The 25039-nt window shown below is 39.9% G+C and overlaps 1 protein-coding gene and 1 long non-coding RNA gene across 3 annotated transcripts in view; one reads left to right on the forward strand and one right to left on the reverse strand.

The window, feature by feature from the left end:
- Positions 1 to 543: 543 nt before the first annotated feature.
- On the forward strand, positions 544 to 21258 carry LOC117952127. Its single transcript, XR_004658316.1, has 3 exons — positions 544 to 711; positions 11399 to 11405; positions 21247 to 21258. It is a non-coding gene; the product is annotated as an uncharacterized LOC117952127 (long non-coding RNA).
- Positions 5400 to 25039, reverse strand: part of pdgfc (platelet derived growth factor c) — a 41251-nt gene continuing 21611 nt past the window's right edge. Inside the window, exons 2-6 of one of the 2 annotated variants that reach the window (XM_034884245.1) lie at positions 20332 to 20524; positions 15799 to 15979; positions 8543 to 8750; positions 8113 to 8330; positions 5400 to 6557 (exon numbers count right to left, since the gene is read on the reverse strand). In XM_034884245.1, coding sequence (XP_034740136.1) covers positions 6444 to 6557; positions 8113 to 8330; positions 8543 to 8750; positions 15799 to 15979; positions 20332 to 20524 — 914 coding nt within the window. In that variant the 3' untranslated portion in view covers positions 5400 to 6443. Of the gene's footprint in view, positions 6558 to 8112; positions 8334 to 8542; positions 8751 to 15798; positions 15980 to 20331; positions 20525 to 25039 lie in introns of both variants that reach the window. The other variant, XM_034884244.1, reaches the window with a different exon arrangement.

A 25039-nucleotide genomic window follows, 5' to 3' on the forward strand; every position in this document is an offset into this window, starting at 1 on the left:
AATTAACTGGATGACACACGAATCCGTGACTTTAAGCCTTGCTTTCTATTAAGGATGCATTTCCCTTATGGCCGCTGGCGGAGTTGGACCTCTGTGAGTAATAGCATCAGCTGTGAGAGGCTTGTCAGACCCCATCAGTCCTGGACCCTGAGTGTCTCTTCAACACTGCCACTATATTGTGTGTGTGTTTGTGTGTGTGTGTGTGTGTGTGTGTGTGTGTGTATTGTAGGAGATATGCTATGACAGGAAAGTAGCTCACACACAGCCACTGGCCCAGATGTGCCAGCTCGTGGATAAAGTCTCAGTCTAATGGTATTTACTAAGCCATTTGAGAGTGACATGATACAGATCACAATTGAGGCAGGGGAGGCCATACTCAATACAATTTACACCTGATGCTACAGAATCTAAACATTGAACTTTCAGGTAGTTTTGTACATTCAGGCATAGTTTTCTACTTTGCCTGTGGTTTCTGTTAGGTAAAAGTGTTGTGCACTGTACACTAACATATTTGAGTTATGGCAGGATGTTTAATGCATGGGGCATTATGGTAGCCTGGGAAAACCGTGATGAACTTTGGGCAAATTTGAGATTTGCTCTGGAAGTTCATCTGGCCAAGAGTCCATTCAAGCCCATTTCCAATGTTTCCAAATCGAGGCACCAATCACAACCGTTGAGGCGGGCTTTACACGATGATGATAGCGTAGCAACGTTGTAGCGGATTTGAACATAACAAAGATGGCTGCAGTTGTGGAACATCCGTAACATCACTTGTTTGAATTAGCTATCGTGTCTGCTTTAAGCAATTAGAATGTTTTTTTTTCATCGATTGTTTTTAGGTCTACCTACTGTAATTCCGCCGAGAGGTATTTAAGAAGCGTCCATTGGTGACGCCTCTTTGAAAATGGGCAGTGAATGAACCTTCTCCAGACCCATTCCCAGTTAAAACTGAGAAGGTTCTGGTGTCAACCAAGCTAGTATTTTAAAGTTCAGAGTAAAAACCAGTCATTTCGGTGTGGTAACATAGAGTGGTTAAATGTTCAACGTAATGAGGAGATGAAGGCTGAAATGGAAGACATCTGTCAAAGGATTCAACCTACAGTAAATTTCATATAGAGATCTCCTCTCCGGGCTGCTTTGTAAATGATTTCCTGACCCATGATTAATACTACACTAAAGTTGAGGACCTTACATTCCCAGGAACAACTGCCGGTTCTCCAAAAGACCACTGCTGCAGCACCCTATAATTATCAAAACATAACATGCACCCGACAATTTGGCCTTTCCCTCCGTATACCGTGAACCAATTAGGGAAGCTGGAGATGTCATCTAGATTGGGCTGCCATATTTTCCCCATCAGTGAGTCAATCAAAGACCCAGCTCTGTTAAAAACAACCACAAGTTTGTGATTGATTCCCAGACTATATGTCAAGATTTATTTTATACAGTTGCCAGTTACAGGAGAGGGATGGTTGCAAATGTGAGGGCTCCACAAGATGTCCGCTTGTAGATTCATCAATGTCACTTGAAAGACAAGACATTGGATCTGTATTTTTTCGGCAGGTGATGACATTTCACAGTGAATATTTTTTGTTGGGTGTGTCTGTTGGGATAACATTTAACAATTTTTTTTTTACCAGACATCTGTAACACTTTGGGAAAGTAAAGCTTTTATATCTTTGCTTTAATGTTTTCTGAAATGTCCTGTTGGCCTTATTAGCATTCTACATACTGGTACAGCTAACTCTGCCCTTGCAGCAAGGTGTGACCCATGGTTTTATTGGGGACATTCTAAAAGCACTTGCAAGCCACTTCAGGAAAAACACTTGGAGAATAGATACAAAGACATAAAAATGTCACAATATCCCTCAATGGTTACGTGAGTAGAAATCAAAACGTCAGTTTTCTTTGAAGGGGAAATTTAGATGCATGCATTTTTAGGCAGTGCATATGCACTGAGTAAAAGAGTAGTATCTGAATGTTTTGCAGTGATGGGTAATGACAGAGATAAGAGGAAACTGCAAGACCAGTTGTTGCTGGCTAAAGTGCTGATGGTTGACATGTTGAGACAGGGCCACAGGGTTTTAAGCTTTTGGGAACAGACATGTGTGACAGATGGAGTATATTCTCTGCATTCTGCAAAACAACCAGAAAAAAAGCGAGCAATGAAATCACTGAAGACTCTCATGACAGTATGTGATGTAATTCCGTCACAGCCTGCTTCCCGACTTACTTTTTAGCATTTCATGTTTTAAAAGTGCAAAGACTGTTGTGTCTCATTTTATTTTATGATGTGACCGTTCATAACGTGAGATTCAGAATGAATGAAGGAACACTGAAATATGATTAGATTCATGCCGTCATGGAAACGTCTCTATCAACATGTTTCATCATTTATTTATATAATTGTTGTACAATTGAGATAAAGGTCACACACCTCTAGCTGCATCATTTGTGGTGCTCTGGGTTCACACTAGGCCTCTCTGCACCATCCAGTCAAAAAAACAAAGACGAGAAGGTCTTTCTATTTGCTGAGTACTTGTTGTCGTGCTTCCCTGTGATTGGCAACGCTTCAGAGCAACTGGACCAGCAATATGACTGGCTGACAGCGTACCTATTCACCTGGCCATTTACCATTTGCCACTTAGCCTAAAACCTATTATCGCTTCCTATTACCTTGAAAGGTGTTTTATTTCAATCCTATATCCTGCTACAATTTCAGTTCAATTTTATTTATATAGCGCTAAGTTACAACAACAGTTATCTCATTGCGCTTTTTATAAAAGAGCAGGTCTAGACCGTACTCTTTGATGTTATTTACAGAAAAAAATGTCCACCAAGAGCAAGCACTAGGCAACAGAGGCAAGGAAAAACTTCCTGTTAAGAGGCATAAACCTTGAACAGAACCATGGAGCAAGACAGAGACAGAAACAGAAACAAAAACAGAAACAGACAGACAGACAGACAGACATAGTAACTGATTAATACAGAAACGATGCAACCTCCACACTTTCTCTTGACGGAAGAATGTCAGCGACAACTCTCACATCTGCAAAGCACTGCACTGAGTTTTGAGCAATTATTTTGTAAAATGATGTGCATAGAGGTGTAGGAGGCGCCATTGGTATATGCGGGGATAATGTCAAACTTGTACTTCATTAGAGGTTAGTCCAGTGATTTCATTAAATGAGTCTTAGTGGGAGGGGTTGTGGAGCTGAGTGTTTGGCCTGTTAAGATGATTCATGAGCAGAGGAAGCTGACAGAGACTGTCATTGTGCCTCAACCTTTGGGCAAAGCTAGTGTCAAACTCCAAACTCATTAAAAGACTTCAAGATGATGTGCTTTTCTGTTTTTTTGGGTAACATACACAGCTTTGGAACCACTTGTGTAATGTCTGCACTAGCTTTTGAAATGTACTGCACATAGACAGTACCAGTTGGATTTCCTGTTGGAAAAGTTTGAATTTCTATTCACAATGCACTTTTCTTCATCTCACAAATTGGGTGCAGGCTAAGAGTTTGCTTTTCCTAATAGACTAAATTAATTAAAAATGTTGTTTCTTGCATGACGCAGCGACACTTAAATTGCACCGTGATGCTGTGGTCTAGCCGCATCACGCCACAGTTTAGGCCTGAGGCTACTTTGGTGTCACAGCAAAGGAGGCAATGAGCAATGAGCAGTGTGGGTGAAGGGTGGACGCATTGAGTGGTGGATTGTAGTTGCGTGCGCACACATACACACACACAGACACACACACACAAAAAAAGCCAACTGGCCGTGCTGTGTCACATCTTATGCCAGTGCAGTGAGGTTCCTTTTGAAAAGAAACACCGCGCCTACTAAGGAAGGCAGTCTGTTTAATATTACAAAAACCACACTGGGTACTGGGAGCCGGTGGGATTATGTAGAAGCATCTGGCGTCACTGCAGATGCCTGCCAGAGCGCACATTAGATGAGAATAATTGGCCTGGACAGCAGCGTGAGATGGACAAATGAGAACCTCCTCCTTGGTGACCTGATGGCCGAGGGGGAAAATGAACAGCGCTGCTCAGTGGCTGATAAGGAGCTTGTGAATTAAAGAAACAATAGATAAGGCTTAAGGGATACGTTTTTAAGGAAATGCTTAGTAGATTAGTAAGGACATAGGAAACAATTATGAGTAACTCACAAATAGATGGTCACCGTAATGGCAGGTGATGTCCTCTAAGGGAGCGTTCAGTAGTTATGGAATGGACCACCGGAGGAAAATAGGGGAGGGTCATGTCTTTATATGCTTTGTTAAGGGGAGGGACACCCAAACTTTTACTTTGGGGGGGTCACCCAACTTTTGTATTCATGAAAACAGTAACATCTCCTATCATTAGCAGATGAGTCTGCCACAACAAAAATCGCACCATCCCCCACTGCCATGATGTACTACACCTGACCCAACCCCTACAATCACAGGCAGGCCTCTTGTGAACAACAACCTTTTTAAGCTCTTGTAAATGCACACAGATTCACAAAATGGATCACAATGAGCTGAGGACAAAAATACGGGCCGCTAGCTAGAAGCACAAAAACCTGGGAGTTTCACTCAGGGGAACTTCGGCAACTCAATTGCCCCACAAAATTGAAGCATTGTAGAGTCCCATCACAACAATCCTTGATTACGTGGCATCCACCAACTTGGGAATATAGTTCATGTTCAGTATGCAATTGGAATGTTGAAAGTACACAATAAAACTTGGTGCCTCAAACTCTTCTGTGAATAACCATTAGGTAAGCCTTGCACAAATAAATCTACTTCAATTTCTCCTATTCAGTTTTTGTATGTGATAATTTAACCCAAGTTCTCTTGGTCTTGCTGTGGATATTCTGTCAAGTACTTGTAAAGTGCATTTAGGGGAATGCTATGAAGAAAAAATAATGGCTTACTGTTATGGAACCCCCTGATTTTTGTTGAAAGAAAATCTGATAAATAATTCAGTGTAATGTGCATATGCCCTCCTTATCTTCCCCCATTGCTCATCCATTCAAGCCTAATGACTTGGAAACTAACTATGTGAGTTTGCCGATATGATTATTGACTCACATTTCACAAGTGTGGAATGATTATTAGGCTTCTATCCTTCAAAGAAAACCTCTCAACCTACTTTATTTGCCAATCATCAGAGTTTCTCCTACTTACTTGAACTAATACAGACACTAATAACACACCGGAAACTACATATAGCCTAGTAATGTTTTTCCAAATATTGCAATAATTTCTGCGTATTCAGTGACATATTAAAACACATGTCCAGCTTAAGCTAAATGCCACTATTTGAACATTGTTTGTTACGGTTTTAGATCGTCGGTATCTTCTATGTTGAGTTTGTTCAATGTTCACCAGCCACAAGTACTGTGCCTAGGATTACAAATTGAAGAATTTATTTTTGATGTTCAGTACAATGAAATACACAAACAGTTGTTGCAAAAGAGATAAATAACTTTGGCGTACAGAAAATGAAAAACATCCATGACACAATGGCAATGTAAAATGACTTAGAATGAAAACTGGAGGCTAATACTACTGCACAGTGACACGTGTAGCAAACAAGACCTTATGGATGTAAATTTCCCTTTCTTTAAACAAATAAATATCAAATATGAATATTCTCAAATGCAGCAAGAATAACTTGATGCTAGGCATTCCTGATGCAAGCACATTTGAGATTGCTGAGATGGGTTGAATGAAGAGTTGTAATGAACAACACCCAATTAATTCACATGTGCAACTTTTATCTTCTCCTTGAGAATCTTTGGTAGAAAAGGTACGGTAGTACAGGAAGGAAATGTTAATTAAATATTTACACATAATACAGTCTTATTAGCAGGGAATTTCAGCGATACCGTGGCTGCAGATTAAATATGTGGTGAAAGAAAAGGGGAGCATAGGAAAACTGCTCAAGACAAAGCAGCTTTCTTTGCCCTGAAGGTAATAATAGAGGAGCAGAGGGAGTAATGCAGCTGGAGCCAGCTTACTTATTGACACAAAAAAAGTACTTGAACAAAGAAGCTCGCATTTTACATGACACTATCAGCCCACGCTGGCTAAACTATAAAAAGAGCTCAAGTAGAGGCAAAAACGCCTCAATGTTCTTATCTCTGGGCTGAAGAAAAAAGTCTTCAGAGCACATAGGTATTAGGCTAGTCCAGATCTGCTCCAGTGAATTTTTGCCTCTCTGCCATGCATTCAGAGCACACTATTGGTATTCCACAGCAGTTTGAATCCATTCAGAAGAGTTATTAGATTCCAGTCTGTTCTGCTTCATCCAATTAGCGAAATGACAACAGAATAAAGGGACAATCTTGTTAGCTCCCAGTGGAAGTGGATGAGATAGAGAATGTTGCAACAGCGGCGGAAGTTCATTTCTAATGTCCTGTGTGATTCCAGTGGCAGCTATTACACATGTCTGAGGTCAGTCCCAGTCATTTTTACACACACAGGCACACTCCTCATGGTGCTCCAAGGGCACATCAGTCATAGACTTTTGCAAGCCTCTGACACCGCTTCGGTGTTTCAACAGTAGAACCTGTCAAACAGGAGAAAGCTTTAGTTAACAGGTGGAAGCATGCTCAGTGGGTACATAATTCAGTAATTTATTTTGTTTCCAGTGAAGGCCTAAAGTCTAAACTGACCCATTGCACAAAAAGATAATTTGTCCAAAGAGGTTTTTCATATTTCTGGCTTTCAAATCTCGATTTACAAACCCTACCATGACAAATGCCTGAAAATGTTGAAATGCCAATCGAATGTGTCTCTAGCTTGAAACAAGCTAGCGCAATTTAGTAGATTTTAGTAACCTCATAACAATACACTGGTACTGGTAGAGTAAAACTAAATCGCTATTTAATACCATCAACAAATAGCTCCACACTTCCAAGGTAGCATCATAAGGGACCCTACATGTAAACCAAAGCATTTATAACTTTGTGAGTGTACAGACAGTTTGTTAAAAAGATATTTTATAAAGAAACTACTGTTTGCACCCAACTTGAGCTATGTTACTGGTTACTGGTTGCACGGCATTCGTGGTTTGACTAGTACAATGGGTACACATGTGATATTGACCCCTAGGTTCATTTAGCACCGGTATTGTCCTTCAAGTTGGCCTGACTGTTGCACTACACAGTAAATAAAAAGTTAATGGAGGCGTGGGCATGAATGTCCTCAACAAAGAATACGTTAATCACATTATGCTGTAACAACAAATTCAATGTTTTTTCATGAAAGTGTATTATAGAAAGTTGATCATTTGGTCTAAGGTCTAAGGTTTGTGCAGGGGTAGTCTAGATCAATTTCCAGGATAATTAGCTGACATTGGGTGCAAGTCCCTCACCTTCCACTGACTGTGTGTTGCCATTCTCAAACTCACTTTTGCCTCACGAAAACCACTTTGAGGTAGCAAGCTACACGTTAAAAATGAAACATTTGAAAGGTCTTGAAAATTTGGCTCATGCAACAAGACAGGCATGCTGAGTTCTTTTGGGGGAAATGTAAAATTGGGACCTTTTGGGATTGGTGAAGACTGCTATGGACGAAGTATAGGAGACGATACGCTGGTAAGATCAAGTTATGTTTAACCATGTTTCCAGCTAATTTAAATAGCATACCTGTGTGTGCAGGTATTTTACTTACATTTTACTTTATTTATAATTGTTTGTGGAGTTTTCGTTTGCAGGGTGCAAATGTTCCACCAAAACAAGCTCCTTCCTGAGACAAATGTGCAGAACCAATGGCTCTGTGTCCAGAGCTTAGAGCTGCCCGAGACAATTGTGATTGGTTTAAAGAAATGCAAACAACCCAGAGCATTTTTTTCTCCTATCCTGTATGTGTGGTGTAGCCAGATCTTACTCCACAGCGCTGTGGAGCTATGTCTGGCAATATGGGACAAGTGTAAGAGTAAAAATTAAACCATACAGAAGGTTCAGCCAACACATCCAAATCCAGTCTTTGCTGTTTTATAATTTAACCTCAGAAATTCTAAACTGGCATTCACTTAAATAGGTAGACTTGAATGTAAAATTGTAAAACTTATTAACATGTTTAATGTCCACATAGCATTTCATGATGAGATTGATATTTACCTCATGGTATTTCTTGGTGACCCTGGTGGGAACACACTGGCAGTCATAGCAGCGGTGAGAGCAGCAGGCACAGTTTCCACCACAGCGCTTCACCAGCAGGCAGCTTGGCCAGAAAATGGCATCTGTCCTCTTCAGCTCCTCACGCAAGGATACAGAGAAGTTGCGTGGAGTGCAGCTGTACAGTTGAACGTCCTCCCTCAACAGATTGAGATCAGCTCCTCCTCAAAGACACAAAGAACAGATCAGAATTGTCACAAATATTTAATAATTGAGTAGTTTCAGTTCATATCCACTAGTATTCCATGTTTTAAAATTGCACTTTTTTGACTATGCTTGACTCTTGCATCTACTGCAATAGTAAACTATGATATTGTATTCTTAACCTTTGTATCTCACTTTATCAAAATGTACAAGTTGGAAAGTTTTCTACCTCTTGCCTTCTTATTAAGGATGAATGATTTCCCCAGCACATGCCATGTAGGTTTGTACAACTCCTCCATATCCAGCTGCCATCGATCCGGCTCCAGATATTGCAAGACCTCCTCCATGGTGCCCAGGCCTGCCACAGCCTCTGACAACTCCTCAATACCCTGCTGGGATGCAGGGAGAACCGCAGGGACTTCAGGTTCTGATACACTCTGCGGGAAAACCAGTAGATGAGATGGAGAGAGACGGAGAGGAAAGGTCAGTAATTGCAGTGCTTATCTATAAAGTTACAGTAGAAAAATGTCCTATTTTATGGACCTGTACACTAAAAGAGTGTTCTTTTTCTCTGTAAGAGCAATATGAAGCTTGTATGATAGAAACATATTGTAGCTTTCATGCCCCGAACCGCCTTATCGCACCCACTGCCTTAGAACACATACAGAGCATACACTCTCTGTGACATTTAGAGCTTGTAAGCTTGCTCTCTGTTACAAATACTGAAGTAAGAAAATAACACAGAAGGAACAACTTTGTCGGAACTGACACAATGTGCTTTATTTCTACAATGTGAAAAACTGTAAATGTTTAAAAAAAGACTGCAACAATATGGTACAAAATTACATTCATGATAAAAATGGGTTTAAATTGGGTTCAGGCTCATTAAATTATACAGTGGTTTGGACTTGAGTTGAGTTTAAACAGAAAGCATGACTGTTCAGGCCTTCTGGGACTGGGACCCAATTTCAGCTCTAAGTTTTAGACCTGGTAATGTTTGGAAGAGTTGTGACTAAAGCTCCTAAAGATTACAGGCAGCCTGATATTTTGCAAAGTATTCCCACACTGACCAATGCATTGAATAAACACTGTGGGAAGTAGGAAACCTAAGTGGAAAAATATGTATTTAAATTTATTTTTAACTTCACTTCTTGTTCAATCCCTGATACAAGACAAACTGTCACTAAGGGTGTGTACCTGCCTCAGCTAAATCGGTCATCCTGCATATAAGGCTGGGGCTCCGCTTATATTCTCTGATTGAGAAGAAAATAGCAAGGTCATTATTCATCTGAACTCTAAGAAGGCACATACACAATATACAACGTATATTGACTATATCTGAAAATGTTCAATGCACTGAAGTTGAGAAACAAATGTGAATTGATGGTATTAGTTTCTACATTGTCAAATTTCATCACATCAGTGTCACCTCTTATGCCCACTTTACATAACAACATTTTTCCCTTTAGCTCCTGAAGGCAGCAGTATTATTTGTTTCTAGCTCACAGCCCCCCAGGCTACAGCGTTCAGTCACAGAGAAGACTGATACCTGGGATGGTTGTGCTCCCACAAGGGAAGAGGCTAATCTGTTAAACCTTTCAGTCCTGTGACGCTGCGTTTGTCCAACATGTCAGCTCGCTGGTTTCCCTAATCCTATGTGACTGACAGGTAGAAGGAAACATTGTGACACTTAGAAAAACAGAAGAAAAACATTGAAAACATTGCCTTCTGGCAGCTGCATCTTTAAGCTTTTGGAAAGGCAGAAATGTTAGAAAAGAAAATGATTCCAGGAATCTGTTTCTTCCCTTTGATGACTTATTTGGCTAAATTACAAAAGATTCCAGTAAGAAATGGGGGTTGGAAGAGAAAACGTTTTCCTTTTGTCAGAGGCCATGACAATTACTAACTACCTATGCTAACAACTAGTATTCATGGCACTGTAAAACCACCTGGTCCAAAGTTATCCATCAATTGGCTTATGTAATTTATTTCAAAATTCTTTTTATATCCACCAAAAGAGCCAGTAGAGATGTTTAAAATGTATATAGAGTTCTATTTTCAGCATGTCTAGGCACAGATTGGCAAGTGCATTGGCATTTGTACTGTAACCATCTATAGTATTAGATTTATTGGCAATGTTAGTCCATGCAATTCACTTAAACCCTTAATCCCAAGATGTTAAAATAAGATGCCAGGGGTTTGACATGGCTGCACCACAGGCTAGAAAAATACAGCTGATGTGCAGCTGTGTTCATGCCATAGATTTGACTCATTCTAATGAGGCTGCCTTCATAACCACTGAACAAATCTTTGGTTTGTGTGTCACCGACTGGGATAAACAGACACAAACATAAAGGAATGCTTTTTGAGAAAGGACTAGTCCAAAATAGTAAGAGTGAATCTCTTTCTTTGAGCAGAGCTCTGATTCTTATTAGTGGAGCCTTGGCAGTGGCTTACGGTGTAGACTGGAAGCCATTAACAGCTTGTGAATGTTGATGGTGCAACACTCCCCCAATTAGCGCACTGCAAGCTGGGCTTCAGATAGAGAAGCCAGGCAATTCTTCATAGACACATCAAGATGGGGTGAATAAAGCTATAAGTAGCACATGAGAGCTCCTGTTTCAGAAATTCCCAAACAAAGTACTCAAATGGACCACCAACTTGCTGGCATGAATTCAGAGCTGTGGCTGTGTCACACTATAAGAATTGATTTATGAACACACAGTATTAGAGGAGCAATGGAATAAATTAAGGTTAGCCTGCAGTCATTGACATCAAAACAACAACAATGTCCACTGTAACACTTCACTTTGGCATGTTTTAGTAATGCTTATCAAAATTAACGTTGGACATATTTAGACAATCAAGGAGATGTAATTATGCGCAACTAGCTAGCACGCTACTAGCTAGCTTGGTTAGCCTTATAGTTTGTGAGATTTTGTGATATCTCGCAAATAAAGTCGATTTCTCACAAATGAAACTTGATATCTTAAGAACATAAGAACATGCACTCAATTTTGCGGTCACTTAGAAATTTCCATTTCACTCCAACAGCTGAGATCAGTTGCATTGTTTTTTTAACCAGGGCAGCAGTTTTCAGATTACATTATGTGCTTACATAATTACAAAAGGGTTCTCAAATGTTTTCTCAGTTAGTTTTTTAAAATGATATCAGATTAGTAAACAGAGTGAGCCTTTGGAACATTGGATGAATTGTTGCTGATATTGGGCAATGTACTGTATATAGCGTTAAAGATCAGCCACCCACTCAGATCAGCTGGTATTCTGTCTATAATGGAGTGGTATGGAAATTTGTAAATAACCCTAAACTTTTGACTGATAACTTTGTGTACTTATGCATGAGCAGCTGCAGCTTATTTGACAAGATTGCAATGTAACTCTATTGAAATAATTATATGTTTTGAAAAGAGCACTTGCTTTTTAAATGGAAAAAGGCTGAATGTGTTTGTATTCTTCTTGATGACCCTAAGGCAGAGTCACATTGTAAAAAATTGTATTGTAAATCTTATGACTCTTATCAAACTCTCTGAAACCCCTGCCCCTCAAGAAATAACCTAGTTTTCAAGCTGTGATTACCTGATTTCCAGCTCTCCTTGTTCTTACAGAGCACAACCGCATGCTCTTATTTCTGGTAACTAAAATGACAGGTTCAGCTAACTACGCTGAGATGAGACTTCTGAAATAGCATCATGGGAGAGCTCTGAAAAACAATATATTCTCTTTCACATGGAGTTGCAAACCACTTCCTTGCATAAGAGAGTTTTGAGTAAGCAACAAGGTCTGTTGTGCGTGAAAAAAGTGTTTTTTTCCTCTCACTATAAGCCACACACTGCAATTGAGGTTGGTGTAAAAACAGACCTCAATGTCATCATGCCTACGGTAAGCCTCCTGCATGGCTTTTACCAGTCATTCCCATCTGTGTATAGGATTGTATTCCTACTTCTTCTGTCCTGTCTCCCTCTGTTCAAGTCATTTTGTAAAACACTCTTCAATCCATTAAATTAAACAGAACTGGCATAGTGATCTTCATGCCTAGGTAGCAGAGGGGTTTAATTCTGGATTGGGCCCTCACAGAGACAATGTTGCATGCTTTGTTTGCTCCGTTGACCCACCACTCAGCACCCCTCATGCTCCCTTCAACAGACGCCTACTCTTTTATGTTTAAACAACCTCTGCCTCGGCCCTTTCGCTTTTCCTAAAATCTCTTCCTGTGAATTACAGACCGGGTTTTTATTTTCCCACCCCCATCCTTTCCATGGAAGTGGTAGGGAGGAATTATTGTTTGTTTAAATATAAACTAAAGTGCTGGCCCCTGCGTGGCACGAGGTTCCAGTAGATGCTGGTTGACCACAGAGGAAACAGAGTGCTGCTGTTCTAGCGTGCTGCTCCTCTGTCAGAGGAAAGTTCAAAGGGAAGTCAGACTGAACGTGCAGAGGCCAAAGCTTCCTTTCCCCCCACCCATGGTTTCCGCACCTTCTTGAGTTGGAATATTACAGACAAACCAGGCCTCTTATTCCATAATATACTCAGTGGCAGACTTTTGAACACCACAGAGAGTTTCATTCAACTACAGCATAATCAAATGTTTACTTGTTGTGATGCCAAAACATCCACAGTTGTTTGTTTGGTGTTTTAATTCTATATTTATTTTTATTTTTCTGTTGCAGCTTTTTTGATAGAATAGCTGAAGACAGTAAAGTGGAGAGAGGGAGTGTGGTTTGGAGTCGCACCAGAACCGCTGCTGTAAGGACTGAGCCTTAGCACCAGGTGAGCTGCCAGGGCACCCCTTACTTTCACATTTGAATATTTAAGAAAATGACATTTTTTCAAAAGGTACATACAGCATCCAACTTTGAAATGTATCTAGCTATATACATGATTAATAGGGTTGGGTGTCAAAACAAGTTCAATTTTTTAAGTGGGTATCAGAAAAGTATTGTTTTGAATTTGTTTAGTAACTAGATGATCCTCAATGGCTTCCCTGATCCATGTTTGTCCTGATTTTAACAATACTAGTATAGTCTGCATATTCTGTGAATATGCAATTTTGCTCTTAGTGTTTCTTAGAATGTGTTTTATTATCCAAATTGAGGGTCTATGGATAGAGGATGTTGCATGTTGGATAAATTATTAAGCCCTTTGAGGAAAATCTGTGATTATGGGCTATGATTGATGGTACTGACACTCAGGAATCACATCAATGCTTACGGTGAATTTCAAATAATACCCAACCTAATGGTTAAAATGATTAATGTGAATAATATCTTGAAAACAATTCAAAGGAATGTACATACTCTCTGCAGATTTTACTATAGCAAAGACTACTGAAATAAAAAGACAGCCAGTGAAAATGTGTCATTAGATAACCCTTTAATCCACTTAAGTGATTTTGGAGTAGTGTAACTCCTTGTGATAGTGTCTCATTGAATTAATTAATCTCCATTAGATGAAGCAAGGCCTTGCTCCTGGCTCAAACAATGCAATCTACTGCAGTCTTTTGGTGGTTAATAAATGGTACAGTTTGATACAATTCATTCCTAACATGAAGATTATCATTACTGAAAGATTGACTGAGCAATTTTGTTTCCAGTGATTTAGCGGTCTGCCAGCAAAAATTCAACAAAATGTGGTGGCCCTACCACAGGTAACAGGCAGCACACATAAGAATCAACTTTTAGTTACAGACAAAAAGTTTAAGTTTAAGTTACAGACAAAATACAAAGTGCCATCAGTCACTTCAGTTTCCTAGTCCTAGCTTGTCAGAAGTCAAAGCACTGCAGGCCATTAGGGATTAATGAGGAGTAGAGTTTACTTAAAGCAAGTGAACAGTGTTGAGACATGACAGGTTAAAACATGGCAGTCGTCAGTTTATCTCCGGGCTTTGGTCAGTGAAGGCAGCAGTGATGAAGGAATTATCTGTGTGTGTGGTCTAAAGACCAAGACAGAAAAAGGCAAGAGAGTAAAAAAAACCAATGAGGAATAGAGAGACAAAGATGGCAAGAAGTATAGCTGTCACAGAAATCTTTTCTGAAAATGTTCATGTAGTTATGCAAAAATGTCTTTGAGGCAGAGCTGCTCTATCTCACTGATTAAGTTAAAATTCAACGAAAGCAGCCAAGGAACTAGTGTTTCTGGTATGGCAAAATCCAGTTGGCCCCCCGTAATCAAATATTAGTGCATTCATCTGTTCAACTTGGTCTTATAGCCATTTCAGTTGGTTTTAAAAACAATTGACCAATCAGAGCTTTGTAGGCAGGAAAAGGCATGGGGATGCCACTTAGTTCTCTAAAGAGTTGCATCAAGTCTGGATTGATGCAGCTGTACAAGCAAACAGAGCAATGTGAAAAATCAGAGCACATGAACACAACAGGCTGAATTAATGAAGTAAAACCAAATGGCAATTCAGTCTGATTGTCTGGCTAATTTTGGAACTAAAGTCAAGTGAGAGACCATGATGCTGAAAAGGGTGGTTTTTTTGTCATTCAGTGTTTTACACTCACATTTTGCTCTGACACATTTTGGTACTTTGGCTGTTTCTTGAGTCTTGAGCTCCTCAATCAATGCTGGTGATGTACTGAATGAGTTTATTGGTATGCTGTGCACACACTTTGACTTTTTTATTTTAATTAGATCTAATATTAAAAGTCTAAAAAGGTGAATGGAAACAAAGATTAGCAAGGGATGGAAATAGTGAATATCATCTATGTTAGAGGCAAACACAAGTGAAACAGGAAAGAGCAGAAAGGAGGTAAGGTTGCCAGAAATATATTTCAGTCATAAGTATAGAGTAAAATGTCATACGTATCTTTGTGAAGTGGGGTACTGTAAAAACACACAAAAAGGATATAACTGTTGAACTACTGATGATAAAACGCAAAGAGAAAATGTAACAGACAGACATCAGTGTGACAATTTTCCACACAAAAAACCCTTCTATCTCTTAATTCCTTCTTTCATTTCAGGGGCTTGAATCCCCCCAAGGGTCAGAGGACCTCTTGGTGAATGTGGAGCCACTTATTTTCTCCATCTCAGTGTCAAAAAGTAGTGAAATTGAGCGACCTCATCTTTCAGACTGAGTCTAAAAATACAGTGCAGGTTAACGGGGTATATGGCTTTATATAGAAGAGTAATATGGAATTTAACAGTTGGTTTTAAAAACGGAAACACTAATAGAACTAGGAAATGAGAAAATGACAGAGTTTGAAAGCATTTAAAGTCAATTTATTTGTTTTGTGCTGTATGATGCTGTAGAAAGATCCCAGGGTCCATTCAAAGTCTTGAGGGAAAATGTAATGTATCAAACAAATTATTTAAATTGTGCATGCGTGGAGAGGCATTGCTTACTGCCATGTGAACTCCCCGAAGTTGGAGATAGAGGCAAAGAAATGCTATGACAGCTTAAGTAAGTGATCAGCAACGTACAAAGCACATTCGTAAAGTCCTGAGTATTGACACTGTACGTACCACATGCAGAAGGGAGTAGTGTATGCAGAATCCTGGCGCAGTGGGGAAGTACTCATCAGAGATGAAGCGGATCCTGATCTGACTGCCTTTGGAAGTGTGACTAGCCGGTGCCGACTGTGACCCACACCAGCGACCCAGGATGGTCTTCTCAGTCGGATCCTCTATCTCCACAAAGTCGTATCTGGTAGAGTGAGACAGACAAAGTGCAGAAACTGATTATTTTAGTCTCAGAGACATCCCCAGTTATTGGGCCTACTCTGAGACTGTGCTCCATTATCATGAAATTGTCTTTGTTCAAGTTATGCCACAATTTCCAGCTACTAATGGCTTTGTTTGAGCTTTCATACGGTACATTTAGAATTTGAATGTATTCTTGATTGTTGTAAACTTGTCAGCAATTTAAATGTTTGCCATGTTACTGTCTCCTCAGCTCTGTGGTGCCCTTTTGAAGATTAGATTGTTAATATCACTAAAGCTGCTAAGAGAAATAAAGGTTTAACCTTTTAAAAAAAATTATTATTATTATTTCAGCTGTGAGAGATGAGATTTGGCTCTTATTTACTGCTTGAATTAAATCTATAAATTTGACTGGATACTGCCAGTGCTGGACAAATCTCAGGTTGACAATGCAGCATAAGCAGCTGTTCTTGCTATTTTGCAGTTATGGCTGCTGACGTAGCCTTTTGACAGGCCTATTACACTACTGTCATTGAAATATAGTTTTTAATTAGACTTTGAGCTCATTATACTGTAATGGACTGTATGTTGACTGTAGAAGACTGCAAGCTTCTTCGCCTAGACTCCAAAACAAATCTTCAGTTGTCTCACTTTTCACATTGAGCAGGTCTAGAACACTCTCGATAATTTACAGAAATACATGTTCCCCCATTAATAATCACTTGGTGTGACAGCAGCGAGGAAAAACTTCCTTTTAACAGCCAGAAACCTCAAAGTTGGCTCTAGGTGGGCGGCATTGACCAGACTACAAGGTTTGGATATAAATATGAACCAAATATACAGTATGAAGGTGTTCTGCAAAATCATTCTGCAAAAATGTACTTTTAACTCTTAACCTTTATCATATTAAGTGTTCGTGTTTCCATTTTCAATGTCAGCAACTCCTCCTTAATAGCCTCAGATTCGTCGGGCTCTAATGCAACCTCGTCAATGCCCACACAAATAACTCACGTAATTGGACTGCAACAGAGTTTATATCACACAGTATTTTTCTGACTGCAAACATAAAAATCATTAAAAGAATGCAGAAGCTGACATACATTGTATGTGAGAAAATCCGAGCCATTTTTGGAATAATGTTTAGTTTTAACATGATGGGTTAAACAGGTTTTATGGATTTAGTGTCACTTTCAATTTCACTAAACAAAATGATACAACATTTAAATTTAGAAAGCTATTAACAAATGCATTATGTTGCTTATTGTGGGGATCAAACTTTGCGTCCCTGTAATAACATGACAGTCTCTCTTTACTGGCCACCCTGCCAACCCATAATACCAGTAAACACGATTAAGTGCAGACGCTTATGTCTCCAGACTCCTTTGGTGTGCCAAGCCTAACATCGGCCAACCTCAGCACTTAAGACACGCAGTTCAGGAGTTCAGCCTTTAGTATTTATACCTGTGTGCAACCAGTGGCTACACTGCATTCAATACGGCCTTGTTTCACAGACTCTTCAAAGTCTGGGATTAATCACTGTGCCATTTGCGTCAACAGACACGCTAACCTCTCATTCAGTTCTGCCAATTCAGATATTTGGATTTCCAGGACATTGTTTACATTTTGCACAAAGTTGACAGATTCGGTTCAAGCTGGTTTCAATAAAACAACATGGAGTGACATGAGCAAGACTAAAAATGTCTTTTCTGTGATGTCAACTAAACTGAAGGGGAGGGGGGTCGATACATTTAATGACCTTTGATTTGAAAAGTCTTACAGGAAGTTTGTAATCTGCACAAACAAACTGAAAGTGTTCTTTTGCAAAATCATATATTCTGTTCAAATGTACACCTGCTGGACAACTGCATGAACTGTGAAACATTCATTTATATAAGTGCAAACCAGACTAGCCTGAAATGGTTTTTGGAAAGGGATGAAATGTCAGTTTAGCTTCTCTGTCTTCTTGGTGGAGGTCAGTGAAGGTAGAAGCTTTCCTCTCTAAAAATGAGTCCTCAGGCAGCTCCAGAGCTTTGACAGATGGTCCATCAATAATGCAAGACGCCCCAATCATTACACATCGCCATGTGTTCAGGAACCCCATGTCGAACAGCGGTTTATCAGATTTACAAATGCAATGACATGCATACCAAACTGTAGGTACAGTCACAGGGAACAGGATCGGAACAACAAAGTCTCTCATATCCAGTATTAGCACATAGGATTACCGTCCTGCACACTGCAAGGAAACAGTTTTTAATATCCACAAAGTTTTCTCCTACATAGATTTATTATATTGTTATATTATAAATGCAATAGCAAACATGCCCCAACATGAAGCAGATAAGTAACACAAACAGTTTTTCAGTCATTTTCTTTTAGACTAAAGACAGAGAGCATAATTGCCTCTCAGAGAACAGTCCTGTCTGTGAGCCGTCAAGCACGACTCCGCTGCCATGGCAACCAGTAGCGAGACCAATCCCTCTCCAATATGCCTCTCCTCCGGTGGATTTGGTGAGAATGCTTTTCATCGTGCCACAGACAAACAGAATAGCAGATGAGCATCTCGTCTACACAGCATCCCACTCATCCTAGCAAAGGCTTCTTGCTCCAGGCTTGCTACCGAATCAGAACACATCTCCCACTGCTGTTTGTTTTATCCCCTGCCATAGCTGTGAATCACTGGACAGGAGATCACAGTTGTGTTTATTTGCATCACAATGTGCAGTGACATAAGGGTAAGAGCAGCGTATCAATAACAGTGTGTGTGAATGTTGTTTTTTTGCCATACGGTAAGAGTGGAATGAAGTTCTAAAATGAAATTTTGTGAACACATTTTTAAACGCACATGAAAGATGAAGTAGACATGCAGACTAGGCCGGGGGCTTGTGTATGTGAGTGTGTTTATGTGGAACAGAGAGACAGTGTGTTTGGTTGAGATAGAAAGGAGAATGGTTGAGAGAGAAGACAAGCATATAGACATGTGAATGTGTGTGTCTGTTTCTGCTTGCATCCATCTCTCTGCCAACCCTGCCAAGCGTGTGTAGCTATCTTGGGATCCGATTAAAACCTGTTAGGCCTCAGTCTGGGGAAGGTGCAAAAAATGTGAGAGCTGGAGCGGTAGACGTGGCAAAGACTTCCATGACCCTGGAAAAGGATGTTGTTATTGTCTCTCGCCCCTCTCCCCGAGGACACTGACGAGTGCAGTCTTGTACAGGCAGGGCGGCACAACAGTTGTCAATCTGCACCCTGCCTCACTGTGGAACCTTCCCTCAAAGGGTTTCAACTTAACCTCTTTTGTCAACATGCGCAGAGGTGTGCTGGGGGTCTCAAATTACCTGAACGCATGTAGTTTTTGTTCCCCAATAAAGACAGGAAACAGAAAGTATAGAGTCAAACAGAGGCATGACTTCTGGACGGCAGCACATCAGACAATTAAATCAATTTCAAACCCGTCTGAGTCAGAATCACAAACACTTTTTTGAACAATGGAAGTAAACACCTAGGCACTGTCACTGGAACAGAAGCATGCTGAATCACATCTTTTTTAAATGTCCTGATATGTACCGTTGATTTCTCAAAAGATACACGTTAATGTAGTGCTGCCATGTACAAAATAAACCTTGTAACTGTCATTCACCTTTTTATCCTTAAGGGGGCTCTCCAGCAATGACTAGCAATGTCACCCTCCCTTAGCTTTTCGATGCTAACCAGTCAGTTGTGATATATTGAGAGCAGCGCACTGAGCATAGTGCTCAGGGTAAATCGATTGTTGGGGCTCGGAATCTGTGTTTAAATTGAATGGCAACTGAGGCAAAACCAGACAGTAATTGAAAGTGGGCTCCTCAATAAAACAGAGGGTGGACTGCATGTACATGTGTGGCTTTGTGTTTATAAGTTGACAGTCAGAGTGTGTGACAAATGTCTTTCAAACAATCACGTGAGCAGCTAAAAATATCGACTGCAGTACATCATGTAAAATATGCCGGTCTGAACCATGTCATCGTGGTGTCCTGGACGAAACAAATCACTCTGCTGCAGGGTTTTCAATATTCACAAGCTGCCATGGCAGACCAAAGGCAATTTCACAAATGGCCACACTCTGACTCTAAATCTTTAAAGATGGAAGACAATACAGGCAGGTCACATCTTTACCTTGGCCCAACATGTATCTGGCATACCTACTGAGGAAGCCAAATTTATAAACCATAAGAATACAGAGAGTTTGTTGTTGTCACTCCAGCGAAATCCCAACATTGTTGGCATGTTAAATGTGTTATACCTTAAAAACGTATTTCTTTTTCTTGCATATGCTTATATTTATAATGACATAATAAATCTATTCCTATATGTTCTTACTTGCATATGCCATCTTCAGGGTCCTCCAGACCAAACCTGTCATCAAAGGTGAGCTGGATCCTCATATTATTGGTCGCCACTAGTTTCCAGACCAACGCGGTATTCCTGGGATAAGTGTTTGGGAAGTCTGGGCTGTGGACCATTCCCTCTCCAGACACTGTTATGGTCTTCTCCTGATGGGAATCTTGCACTCCTAAAACAGAAATCAGATTGTTTTGTGCGTTGCATATGCTAGAGCAGTTTGATGGGTTTGTCAGCTTGGTTCTGACAAACAAGTACTGTGCAGTATGACATATTGAGCAGCTGTCCAGTATAAAAGGTGAGCCTTCAAAGAAAAAACACCAGATTGACACTAAGGGCCCTATTTTAACGATCTAAGCGCATGGTATGAAGCCCATGGTTCAGGTGCGTTTAGGATGTGTCCAAATCCACGTAGGCTAGTTTGACAGAAGTAAAAAGCATCTGTGCGCCATGCGCATCGTTCAAAAAAGGTTGTACTAAGGGTCTTCATCAATCATAGATGTGTTTTGGGCGTAAAATGCAATAAACCAATCAGAGTGTCATCTCCCATTCCTTTTAAAAGCCAGGCGTGTTTGTAACTTGGCTCATTGCTATTATGCCGGATTTGCACCGTCATATTTTTATGTTTTTGTGCTGCTTTGCTTCCTTCTGTGTGCGTAACAAGTATAGCGTGCAAACACTGGGCATTAACCTAGGTGCATTTTACTAATTCACTGTTAAAATAACAATGAAATGCTGCAGCATTGTCTTTAGACCAGGTGTTTGTTGGTCAATGGTTAACAGAATTCCCTTGAACACACCTCCCTGTAAGACCAGCACGCTGATGGGCGCAAAGATGGCCGCAGGTGCATTTCTTATTTAAACAACTTAAACTATCAAAGATTCTTGCATCAGGCTTTTTGCTGTGCCGGGTGCAAGATAGGGCCCTAATGTTTTATTCATTCTTCAACAGTCCTGTCTGGACAACCCTGACATATCTTGCTCCTACCCAAAGAGGTTACCCACACATATCTGTAACATAAACACATGACTGATAACATAAGATAAGACAGATTCTTAAATAACTTGCCACCTTTATCGTTAACATATGCAAACACATGCAAGGAAGTATACGGCTCTATACATGAAGGAATAATTTAAAGAAATATGTAAGATATTTGTCATTATTGATAGAATTTCCTCCATGCTGTCTTACACCTCATGACTCCAAGGCTGACCTATGAAAATAATTCTGGATTTATAGCTGAGTCCCACTCAGGGCTATGCTCTGATAAACAAGAGGTTGAAAGCTTGGGTTGTAAGCTTGAAGAAGGGTGGAAATGACCAACAGTAACAAATACATATGTTGAATAACAAATGTGAAAACAAAGACTCACCTTTTAGAAGAAACTTAACTAAACTGAACATACAATCATAAACTTTTATATTACTGTATTATGTATATGTACAGTAGATTGCCTGTGTTTAACTGTGGTTGTTAGCATCACTCCACAAATTAAGTGCAAATTACTTTACAGGGATGGTTGCCAGATGGGTTATACCAAGTTCCTCTCATGAAGCCATTAAGGCCCAATGGGACCGGTGGCTGCAGGATTTAATCAGTGATTCACTCAGTTCCCCTGGGCCCCATCAGGCCCTGTCACCTTTAGGAGAAAAACTGCCGGGATACTTCCACCTGAGCCTCACAACCATCACAATGACAACACCCTAAACCCATGCTGATTTCAGGACTGTTATTTATTCACCGAATCAAAACAAGAGATCAAATGTGAGTACATGGCAAGAAAGATATTGTTTGTAATCTTTTACAAAGATAAACTTCTTAAGTAGACAGACAAATGAAGAACTTTGAATTCAAGACTTTATTCACTGACATGTTCTAGTCCTAAACTATTGAGTCAGCTTGTTGCATCACAGTAGCCCATCAACCAGCATGCTACAGTATGTTCTGTGTTTCTGTCTCAGAAATCATGCAGATACATTCATCCCATCCCCAGCCTATCCTTAATCTGCTTAATCAGTATTTATTTTTGTACCACTGATGATCATTCAGCATTCATAAAACAATCCCATACGTCTAGCTGTCAGAGGGACCAGCAGGGGTTCAATACATTTAGGAGAAGAAGTGTGCTGCTGGAAGTTCATTGCATTGAACGGATGAGTAACCGTTTCACCAGTGCAACTTGTAAGACAACTTTATGGTGGAAACCATTTTGAGCTTGATTACTCTTTATTTTGCCATGAATATAAATGATTCATACCCGGAGGCTGAATCATTCTGAAGTTATTTGCTTGCAATAGAAACAAAACAAATGCAGGTTAAGATTATGCCATGTTCTCACCCTGTATAATGTCCAATAACAATTCCACAGCTACTCTGAGTTTCTCAGTATGGTTCCAAGGACAGCAACTCTGTCTGAGGGAGGATCACTGAAAATAAGTGAGCAAAACCAACTTTGGCAGAGGACCGTCTGTTTTTTTACAGTCATTTAAAGTCAGTTAAAATTCATAGAGAATTGAAAATTCACCCCCTTGATGCAATGCCAATCAAGTTTTAAAACAATGTAACCTTGATTTCAGACAAGGGTAGACAAAAGCAGCCTGAACTGTCAGCTGTGTTGTTTTCTTCTGTAATGTAGAGCTAGTTAGTCCTTCTCCGGTCGCTTAGCTTACGAGGTCAAGCAAGAAGTTAGATTTATGCTTCAGTGTTCAAATTTTCAAACAGTATTTGTTTTTATTTGTTATTGTTACAGGAGAAAAGGCATTAAGGATGACGACTATCCAGTGTGTCACACTGTTCACAATCTTTGGCTGGTGAGGAACTGGACAGACCTCCTGACCTGCATTTTGGGGATTTGGAAAGGCAATAATAAAAAACAAACAGCCCACCAATTTCTTGAAAATATATAAATACGCTCTCTCTACAGCCTCACAACCATTACTTCCACAGGTGGAGAAATCCAAATCTTGACAGGCCTGCTGTGCCTAGTTACAAAACAGCTATGATTGCTGTACATTTGGAGGTGGGGGTCAATTCTTAAGCTTATTTTTCAAAGGAGTCAATAATTATCTATTTAATAATCGTTCAAATTTGCTACATACCGTAATCATTTTCTTGGCATATAATCTACCTATGCTTTACCAGGCAATTTGTATGTCATCAGTGAACTTTATTTTGGGATTTCCTTTAAATGTTGTGTTGGGCACTCAACCCCTCTCTGATCCAGTAAAATAAACAGCATCTAATATCCAATTGTAACTTGATGACTGCTGGACTTTCTCTTGTGGCATCTCCACTGATGCTGTCTATCAAATAGAGCGAGTAGATACATCAACAATGGCACTTTATAAGAACTATTACTTTAGATTGCAGATATCACTTTGATGTTTTCATTTGGGCTTGGTGGTGAGCCAGGTGGGAACAGACTGAATGACAGTGTGTCAGATGCAAATCAAAACAAAGCCCAGGCATGACTTCTCAATGAACGGCCTCTTTCATAACTGTGAAAAGAGTTTAGCCTCGAGTACAAACTGTCTCACCAAATAAGGGCCACCTTCTCCGGGAAAATCAAAAAAAAATACATGCACTGCTCAAAGAGAGAAAATAGACATTTGGGCATCGGACGCCTCAAAGCCATATTCCGTAGTTAAGGAAAACCCCTACTTCATTGGGTTAATAACATTATTCGATTATATTCAAATAAATCTAACAAACGTTTTGCCCCTGCAGTCAAACATTTTTTGATTCCTTTGCAGAAACTACAGAAAGCAATGACTGACTGTTTTAATCTTTGTGCAAGTAGCGGCAATGCACAAGGTTTGATGGACTGTTCTTGTATCCATTTGCTGGCTCAGGAGGAAACAAGTCAATAGCTTTCATGCTATTAAAGCTTGGCTCTTCATCACAATGACATGTTTTTAATTACATCCCCATCACTGTGGGCTCCAACATACAGGCTCATAACGTGCATAATGATTATGGAGAAAATAGTGATTCTTTAATATACGAGTCCAGATCCAGGTACTGCATTGCATGTGTGATAGTAGGTATACATACAGTATTATATTAATAGAAGTGACCAAAAACAATTCACTTCCACAATTATAAATCAGTGTCTGCTTTTAAGGGCTCTGTCAGTCTGTAGTTCCTTAAATCTGTTGATGACTGGAATGCCTCTTGAATAAGACTGTAATTATGAGGAGAATGTGAAAGGTAAATCTGAGCTTGATGTTGCAAAGAAAAGGGGCATAAAGCAGAAAAGAATGCCTGGACATGTAAGCGTAAGGTCCTGATGAAAAGGTATTCCAGAGACCTGCATGGATGAAATCATACTTAATCCAAAAAGCCTGTAAATATCCTGCTTAGTTCTTTGCACTCATCACACGTAATGGCAGTAGGTTGGGGAACAATGCGTTTGCAATCCTGATCGGTTCTGTTCTTTGTGCATGAAGCTCAAGAATGAACTATCCAAGTGATTCTTTGCAGTCTATCTTTTGTTTACCTGCATCAAAGCAGAAACTCCTTAATGGAGTGCTCCTTCAGAGTACATCAGCTGAAACCAATATTTGATCACGATCCACAAGGTCATGGACCAGCTTCCTTCTTTTCTCCCGAAGCTTTTAATAAACAATACTGTCTTTTCATAATTCTCTGTTTTTAACCTTCCCATTGACATCCTCCCTCTCT

This window comes from Etheostoma cragini, chromosome 10 (genome assembly GCF_013103735.1).
Source record: "Etheostoma cragini isolate CJK2018 chromosome 10, CSU_Ecrag_1.0, whole genome shotgun sequence".
NCBI lineage: Eukaryota > Metazoa > Chordata > Actinopteri > Perciformes > Percidae > Etheostoma > Etheostoma cragini.